Source organism: Populus euphratica, unplaced genomic scaffold (assembly GCF_000495115.2).
Source record: "Populus euphratica unplaced genomic scaffold, PopEup_1.0 scaffold512.1, whole genome shotgun sequence".
NCBI lineage: Eukaryota > Viridiplantae > Streptophyta > Magnoliopsida > Malpighiales > Salicaceae > Populus > Populus euphratica.
In genome coordinates this window covers 28616-37862 of record NW_011500393.1, presented here as the reverse complement: position 1 = coordinate 37862, position 9247 = coordinate 28616, and the positions used below count along the sequence as shown (strand labels likewise).

At 31.1% G+C, this 9247-nt stretch overlaps 1 protein-coding gene across 1 annotated transcript; it reads right to left on the bottom strand.

The window, feature by feature from the left end:
- Nucleotides 1-5779: 5779 nt before the first annotated feature.
- On the bottom strand, nucleotides 5780-7907 carry LOC105114361 (ribonucleoside-diphosphate reductase small chain). Its single transcript, XM_011010881.1, has one exon. It carries the CDS (start codon nucleotides 7648-7650, stop codon nucleotides 6661-6663), a length of 990 nt encoding a protein of 329 aa, XP_011009183.1. The 5' UTR covers nucleotides 7651-7907; the 3' UTR covers nucleotides 5780-6660.
- Between the last annotated feature and the right edge of the window lie 1340 nt (nucleotides 7908-9247).

Genomic DNA, 9247 nt, shown 5'->3' with positions numbered 1-9247 from the left:
ACTATAGTGAACATTTTAAAGTTAGGTTATCTCTAAAACTCGTAACTAGTTAAATCTTAGACTCATGCTTAATTAAAAAACTTAATTCTCAACCAATTTAATGTTAAATGATGAAATTATAAAAGAAAAATAGCAATCAAAAGAATAAAGATTATATTTGATAGGAAATAAAACTTAAAAATGATGAAATTGCTAAACAAAACCAATTTAAAACATTATCTCAAGTAAAACAAATAACAATAAAAAGAATAGAGATGAAATTTGAAAGATGAAAAAAATAAATGGGAATGAAATTGGAAAACAAAACTCAAATATTATATATTATTTCAAATAAAACAAGTAGTAATGAAACTAATAAGGACCAAATTCAAAGGAAAAACAAATTGAATGGATACTTTAAGATTTTTAAAGGCTATACATGAAAATGAAGGAGAAAAAAGAAATAAAAAAAATTTAAAAAAAAAAGGTTATTGGTGACAAATCGAAGATCCATTGGTCACTGGCAGTCTCGCATTCATCATTTACAAGATGTTGGGGATACTCACTTGCTGGCGCGTGTAAATGTTGTTTTTAAAAATACTTAGCATTTATTAAAATATAAAAACACCCCTGAGTCATATTTATATCAACCAAAAAACTATGATGAAAGGGGAAAAAAACCCTAGATAGCTATTGAGTAAATTTTAGATTTAAAGGTAATTAAGTTTTTTTTACTATGCAAAAAATTAAAAAGACTAAAAGGCCTCTAAATATAAGTTTATTTTCTTTTGTTTTATGGGTAACTAAGTAATTTTACTTCGTCAAAAAGAAAAAAGAATAATTTATCTCCACATAATTTAAAAATAATAATCATATCATGGTGAAAAAATCATTTTCCTCCTATGCAGAGCTTAAACATTTTATGGTTTAAGAGCAATTTTGTAATTATTTTATTATAATGAATAGTATTTAGTATCTTAGCACACAATAATTTTCCTTTTAGCTTTAGTTTTTATTAATCATATGTTGGAAATGGTATGCACAATGAACCTTCATCAAATTGATAATCCAGTCATCCTCTCTTATACTCATCGTTTCCACCATATCATTGCTTTTATCCCTAGCTGACTAAATGGTGGATACACACACACACACACAGGGACTAGGTTATTTGGGTTAATTCTTTTTCTTCATCAAAATAACATCATTTTAGTAAAAAAAAAAAAAAAGTCAACGGGTTACGATTGAGTTTTTGATCGAGTCTTACAGGGTTCATCGAGTTATCGTGTCAATCTGTTAAGTCAACTAGGTCACACCAGGTTTTTCTTTTCCCTATTTTTTTTTCAACCTGGCTCAATTCTAGCCCCGGATCGACCCGCAAGTCCGGGTTTCAAAACTATGGTTTGATTGGATCCTAATTTTCAAATGTCTTTCTTCTATAAAGTTGGTTAAAAATCAAAAGAAATAGAAAAACATTCCATTTCAGATAAGCATTAAATTGTTTATGGAAGGGCATTTAGGTTAATAAAAATTTGAAATCATCACATCTTTTATTTCTTCACTCTATTAAATCCTAGACTAAACTGTGAGTTTTTTTATGTTTTTAGCATAGAGAAAAAAAATTGGTAAACACAATGGAGAAAATAATGGGGGATATTGTAAAGTTTCACAAATTATAGTTGCCTTCTACAACACGCAAGTCACATATTACACCTATGACTTTTATTTCTAAGTTTTCATCTACAACACGCAAGTTGCAAATACTATTTGTGAATTTATACAAAATTAATACCTAGAGCCCCTTTCTTTCCCTTTCTCCTTTTATTTCTCCTTTTTTCTCTCTCAACAAAGCCAATTGCCTCTTTATTCTCCCCATCATCTACCCTCCTCTCTCCCTAAAACAAAACACACACAAAACACCATGAGGTGTTTTATTACATCTATCTGATCATGTTTCCCGATTCTTCCACACAATCTAATGCATTATACACCTCAATATCCAAGACAAAATCGATTGATATGCAATATTGTTTTACATACAACATATTTCTAGTATTTCTAATGTTATTATGGATGATGACTACTAATTAATTTTTAATGTATATATATATTGATTCATTAATCAGTATAGAAGGCTTGAAAAACAATAGTGACTATCGGTGAAAACATCAATGGGATGGAGGTATTGTGGCCAACACTACACTTAATTTATGTCTTGGTGGATTTCAAGAAATTGGAGAGGTTGAGCATCTTAAAGTGGAATTAGTAAATGATAAGATTGCTTATCATAAGAGTATTAGGAATGTTGGTCCATCTATTGCTTATCATGGGAGTGTTGGGGATGTTGGTCCATATATGAGCACCTCAGATTCGTCCATGAGCATCATAGATCCATCTATAAACATCCCAATTATGTCCACAAGTTGGGATAATATTGGATGTTATAAACTTGTCTTTGAGTTAAACAAGTTAGGATGATGCCCCAAACCCGTCCACGAGTGCTCTAAGACTTTCCACAAGCTATGGTGATTATTAAATATAGTTACAAGTTATTATATATTTTTAGAATTATGAATAAATATATAGTTAGTTTAATTTTAATAAAACATTATGTTATGTTAATTTTCAGTTTTATTTTATTATTTATGATTAAAGATGTTATGTGTTACTTATGTAAATTGTGTTTTGATGCTAGAAAACTAGTTATTTGAATTGTGTGAATTTTATTTTTTATTTTTTTTTGCTAGGAGTTATGGCAGAAGAAATATCATAGGATATGTCTCTTAGTCAAGTTGCAGATAACATATGTGACTCAAGAATCATAACAAGAATTTACAACAAGCAAGTTATAGATAATGAATACGACTTAAGTGTCACAGATGTTATATGGGACTTGATCAAGTATGCTACTTCTCTAAATATTTTTTTGCACATGCTATTTTACAAACAAAAATTTAATTATGCTAAGTTCCAAAAAATAGTTGTTCATCACCCCGAATAGACAGGGAGATAAATAAAAGAATTAGAAATGAAAGCAATCAACTTAGTATTTAACCCATTGAAAGAGTTCACAAATAATAACATTTGCCTAGTATAGCGCTACCACAAACCAGATCATAAAGGTTAGCAATAACAACAACCTTTTTTTCTTGTTTTATTCTTTTTCAAAATTTAATTGGATTGATCACTCTGGTTAAAACAATGCATTTTATTTATGGGTTGTCTCAGATTTCACAAAAGTGGTATTTTGTACAACGATAGGATTCATAATGATGAGATTTATAGGTTTCATCATGAAACTCATATTTATGCATTTCAACAACATCATTGTTGGTTCTATTTGGGGTAAATAATTGATCTATCTAACTCTTTTCTTTGGTTTTTTATTTGATTTAGGATTTATATGGTTTGTTTGTAATATGTTACAAATGATTTATGGTGTATGTGGTTTTAGTCCATCTAGAAATTGAATTATTGTAAATATGTTATAAAATACATATGTTTTCTAGCCTTCTACTAAAAAATAAAATGAAGCAAGGTGTTATTAATTCCTACAATTATTTTAAGGTATAAGGAGATATATGTTTTAACTCCTTTTTCCTTTACATTTCATAAGGGTTTTTTTTTCTTGGGGGGTGGGGTGGGAATTTCATCTTGAATAATCATTTTCAGTGTAAACAACTTATGATATAAATATTATAAGTATGAATGTGTTGTGTTTACATAAACTTTTTTTTTATCAAATCTCTCAACTTGATCTTGTTCAAGACCTACCTTAAAATAATATCTTGAAACTTTATATGATGCGATTCAAGCAGTAATAAGAGATCTATTAAAGGTTTTAGTTTGTCCAGTGACAAAACTTAGGGCTAAAAGGTTTAAAGAGGTATTCAATGGATTTCTTTAAGACACTTATTCAAGATGGACTTCAAAAAGATACTAAATAATGAAAAACAAACCTTGATTAATTTAATTCATGTTCAAAAAAAGCTTGTTAGTAGACATTCAAAGATTGCAAAAAAAAAAATGGAATAAGAAGATTCTAATTTATCAATTTTGATATTTCGCTATTGTTTTGGTCATAATTAGAGCTACAAAAGGAATTGTGATGCATTTATAATTGTATTGAAATTATATATCCATTGCTTTCCAATGAAATATGGCATGCCTTCTAACTTATTAAACCGAGAGAGAACCATGCATTTGAATTTGGATTTTGATTCAGTCAGCAAATTACAAAAATAACTTTAATCGTATTTAAATTAACTAAGTTATTATTTTATGTATCTTTTAGTTATTATTTGGCCTTTTAGAAATATTAAGGCCTATATTCGATTGCGAATTTATTGAATTATTATTATTATTATTATTATTATTATTTGTTAGGCTTATTAAAATCCATTAAGGATATTTTATTAGACTTAGAATTCTTTCTAGTATAAATATTTGTTTGTAGAGACTTTTTAAGGGTAAAGTATTTTAAATTAAGAGATCAACATTCTTGATATCTTTTGTGTGGTTGAGTAATTCTTATATTAAATTTTTTATTAAACTTGCAAACTCTTTAAAGGATTGATAAATTTTATTGTGATTTTATATTACTCGTTCGTGTCTTTTTAAATAATAGAATTAATAACAATGCTTACAAAGTAAATTTACTAGATGAATATGGTGTTAATGCTAAATTCAATGTTTCAAATCTCTCTTTATTTTATGTAAATGATGATTTGATGACAAATCCTTTCAAGAAAAGAAGGAATAATGTGATCTAAAAAACATTAAAAAATCTGTTAGAGGTTCTAGTTGATTCAATGACAAGATTTAGAGTTAAGAAGTTTAAAGAGGTTTTCAATGGACTTTTTCAAGACACATGAGCTAAGTTGGACTTCAAAAAAATATTAAATAATAAAGAACAAACCTTAATTAATTTAATTCATGTTCAAAAAAGGCTTGTTGGTGGGCATTTAGACATTACAAAAAGATTGGATTAATAAGATTTCAATCTACTAGTTTTGATATTTTGCTAGTGTTTTGATCATAAGTTATTTGGTCATAATTGAAATTATAGAAGGAAGTTTATGGTGATTCTAGTTTTATTAGAAAGTAAACGTTCATAACTTTTTAGCAATATATAGAAAGTCTTCTAATTTATTAAGACAATAAAGAACTAAGCATTTAAAGTTAGGCTTTAATTATGTTAATAAATTATAAAAACAATTTTAATCTTATTTAAATTAGTTGAGCTATTATTTTATTTATTTTTTATTTATTATTAGGCTTTCTAGACTTTATATTTGTTGGATTATTATTATTTATTAAGCTTATCCATATATGTTAGGGATATTTTATTTGACTTAGGATTTTTTCTAATATAAATATTTTTTTGTAGACTTTTTAAGGGTGAATTATTTTTAATAAAGAGATCAACATTTTTAATATCTTTTTTGTTATTAACTTACAAACTTTTTGAATAATTAATTTATACTACTCATTTGTATCCCTTTATAGATATAAAGTGAAATGATCATATATGCAAAGTGAAAGGGTGATTTTTGGGGTTAGAGTGGTAACATTTTGTTAAAATTGCAGATTAAGCTGACAAAGATAGCATGGTTCCCGGCCTTGATTGCAAAATCCAGAGAAAGATGACAAGCAGTGAAAAGGAATTGTATTGGACTTTAATGTTGCTTTTTACATATAATCAAGCTAGCTAGCTAGTTTGACATCATTCACATTTCACAATGACTTCCTACCAGGCATAGTTTGTTTCAAGTGTTTTTAGTCTTCATTCTTGATATAATGATAGAAATGTAGCAGACAGGCAGATTTTCATAAATTCAGATTCCAAAGAAGGTAAACAAATGACTTCTGATAAAGCAACTATTAACACGTTGATAATAATGCACAAAGAACAAATTGTTGTAGTGGTACCCATCTGTTTGCAACAAGCATAAAGCAAAAGCAATTAAGAAAGAGCACCAACTTTCAAAATCAGCAGACTGGGCTGCTATCCGCAGCGTGATGCATTGGAGGCAAGCACTAGCTGTTGCTGAGCAACGATACCTTCCTTTCTTGCCTTTTTACGTTCACACTGCAGCCTGAAGCATTCTCTCTTCCTTGCCCGACAGCTCAGGCTGGATTTCTCGTGGGTACACACTAATCTGGCAACCATGCAACACCATTATGCATTTCAGTTTGGAATATCAACCACTCACACAAACTGTGAGGTTTAAGATATAGAATCCGCCTCCTTCCTGTCAAATTCCACCAATCCATCAATGAAAGAAAAGATGGTGTGGTCCTTGTCGATCCCTGGATGAAACCGGACATGCAGACAAATACCCTTGACACGGAACCTAACAGACGCATAAGCGGCAGCATGAAACACTAGCGACAACACTATTTAATGCACGTTGAATATTAAGGGGGACGGTGCGGATACATGATTTTAAGTGCTAAGAACACTACCTCTACTTTGAGAATTTTTATGTTTTTTTTTTTAAAAAGATTTTGTTCGATTTTGAAATTTGGGTCTGGAAATCGAAGTTTCAAAGCATATGTGCGAAAACACAGACACAGAAGCGAGCAAATTGAAAGGGGGGAACCCCCGTATAATAATAACAATAATAATGAAATAAAAGCAGTAAGAGATCCATGATCCTAAATCCACAAACAAAGACTCTAAAAATCTTCATCCATCTTAAACACATGATTCCCACCATTCCCATTAATACTAGACATAACTGAGGCCTTTTGATACTCTCCTACTCTTTTCTCGAAGAAATTAGTCTTCCCTTGCAAAGATATCAACTCCATCCAATCGAATGGATTGGCCACATTGTACACCTTCCCGCACCCAAGCGCACCCAACATCCTATCAGCTACGAACTCAATATACTGACTCATTAACTCCCCGTTCATCCCTACCAACGCGCATGGCAGCGCGTCCACCACAAACTCCCTCTCAATATCCACAGCATCCTTCACTATCCCTCTCACTTGCTCCTCACTCAGCTTCTTCCTCAGCAAGCTGTAGAGCAGGCACGCGAAATCACAATGAAGCCCTTCATCTCGCGAGATCAACTCGTTCGAAAAGGTTAGCCCCGGCATCAACCCACGCTTTTTTAACCAAAATATCGCACAAAAACTCCCCGAGAAAAATATCCCTTCCACGCAAGCAAAAGCAACTAGCCTTTCCGCGAAACTCTCGCTCCCGTCAATCCACCGCAAGGCCCACCGTGCCTTCTTAGCCACGCACGGCACCGTTTCGATAGCATGAAACAGGCGATTCTTCTCCTCAGAATCCTTGATATAAGTCTCCAACAGAAGACTGTACATCTCGGAGTGGATATTCTCAATCGCGATCTGGAATCCGTAAAAAGCACGCGCCTCCGAGACTTGGACCTCTTTCATGAAACGCCCGGCGAGATTTTCGAGGACAATCCCATCAGAGGCGGCGAAGAAGGCAAGGACATGAGAGATGAAGTGCTTCTCGTCGGGAGTCAGGTTTTCCCAGTGGCGGATATCCGACGAGAGATCGACCTCCTCAGCAGTCCAAAAGGAGGCCTCAGCTTTCTTGTACATCTCCCAGATTGATGGGTACTGAATGGGGAACATACAGAACCGGTCTGGGTTTTCAGCCAGGAGGGGTTCTTCTGGGATTGCAGGCATTTTTCTGAAGAGTTTTTTTCGATTAAGAAAACTAGGGACTGGTTTCTTCTTCTTTTTCCTGGCGGTAAGTAGAGCGGGCTGTGGGGTGTTGATTTTATAGTGAAAAGGGGAGAGAAAGAGAGGGAGGGATTTGAAATTTTGAGAGGAGCGGCGCGGATTTTAAATTTTAGGTGTCTGGTATTCGAAAAAATTTAGGGTTTGAATATTGTGCAAGACCCGGAAATGAATGGAGGATCGAATGGTATTTTGATATGTTGATGTAATATTTCTAGGTTGTCTGGGGGTTTATCAAGTCCTGATATCGATGGAGGGGAGATTTTTATTATTATTATTATCATTATTATTGGTGCAAAACTATTATTATTATTATTATTATTATTGGTGCAAAAATTAAATGAAAATAGAGATTAAATTAAATATTTGTTTGGAAGAGAGCCTTGGGAGGGAAGTTTGTTGTGGCACTCGAAGATTTTTTGACCTTGTAATTGGCGGGGGATTTTATTGGCGCGGTATTTTCGAGGTTTGAAAAGAGCACACAGTTTAAATTCAGCAAAGCGTAACTATGATGGTTTGGTGTCGCATGCCTGTGCGTGCCAAGAAGGATGACCCCACACGCGCTCCTGCCATTTTTAAGTGCATCACATGTGATTAAGTGCATTAACAATTTTCACTTGCAATTTTATGAATTCTTTTTTTGAAAAGAGATATAGTTTATTAGAGATTGTGAAAAAAAAAATGTAAAATAATTATTATTTTTTAAATATTAATTTTTTATACAAGAATAATAATTATTTTAAAATTCATATCTCATCCAAATTAATTAATATATATAAGTCAATCTAAAGTTTATAAAAATTTAATAGTCAAAAAATGAAATCCAAGATCTAATGATCAAGAAATAAATAGATAAATTGATGTATTAAGAGAGGGAAATAGACGAGAAAAATTAGATTATTAAGGACACTCCAGGCTCTATTTTCAATCAACTAAAAAAAATTTGACGAAATGATTTTAATCATGTCTTTAAATATGCTTTGTAACCAATCAATTTGTTACACATAACACTAATTTATTTGTGTAAAACACATGTATTATTAATAAAGGCTTTCTTTATCTTTAATATTTGATTAATGAATCTAAAATAAAGATAAAGTTTGTGAAATAAAAATGTTTTGCATAGAAAACTATAAAGTTATTATAGTTCTAAGATTCATACTGCATCAAAACAATGTTTCTAAATATTCCTGATCAAAGTTCTATTAAGACTGGATATTAATCAAAGCTACTGAAACTATTGCATATTATGTTACTTTTTTATGAAAGAAAGTAATTACTCTAATAAATTGAGATACGAGAAGTATATAGAATTAATATGGAGGTGCTTATTAGATAATACATATATTGAATTGACCTGTATAAGAATTCTATATGAAGATATCATATATGTCTATGGAAAGATTCACATGATAGTTGTAACTAATCCTTGCACTTTATATTATTAAGTTGTCTTATATAATGAGTGATATGCTTTATTCTTGACCACATATTTTCTTGATCAAGGGTTACAAACAAGAAAATATTATGTATGGTATAAGCT

Bases quoted from the DNA above. Each gene is read 5' to 3' on its own strand.
- LOC105114361 (XM_011010881.1), bottom strand. From the start codon at position 7,650: ATGCCTGCAATCCCAGAAGAACCCCTCCTGGCTGAAAACCCAGACCGG.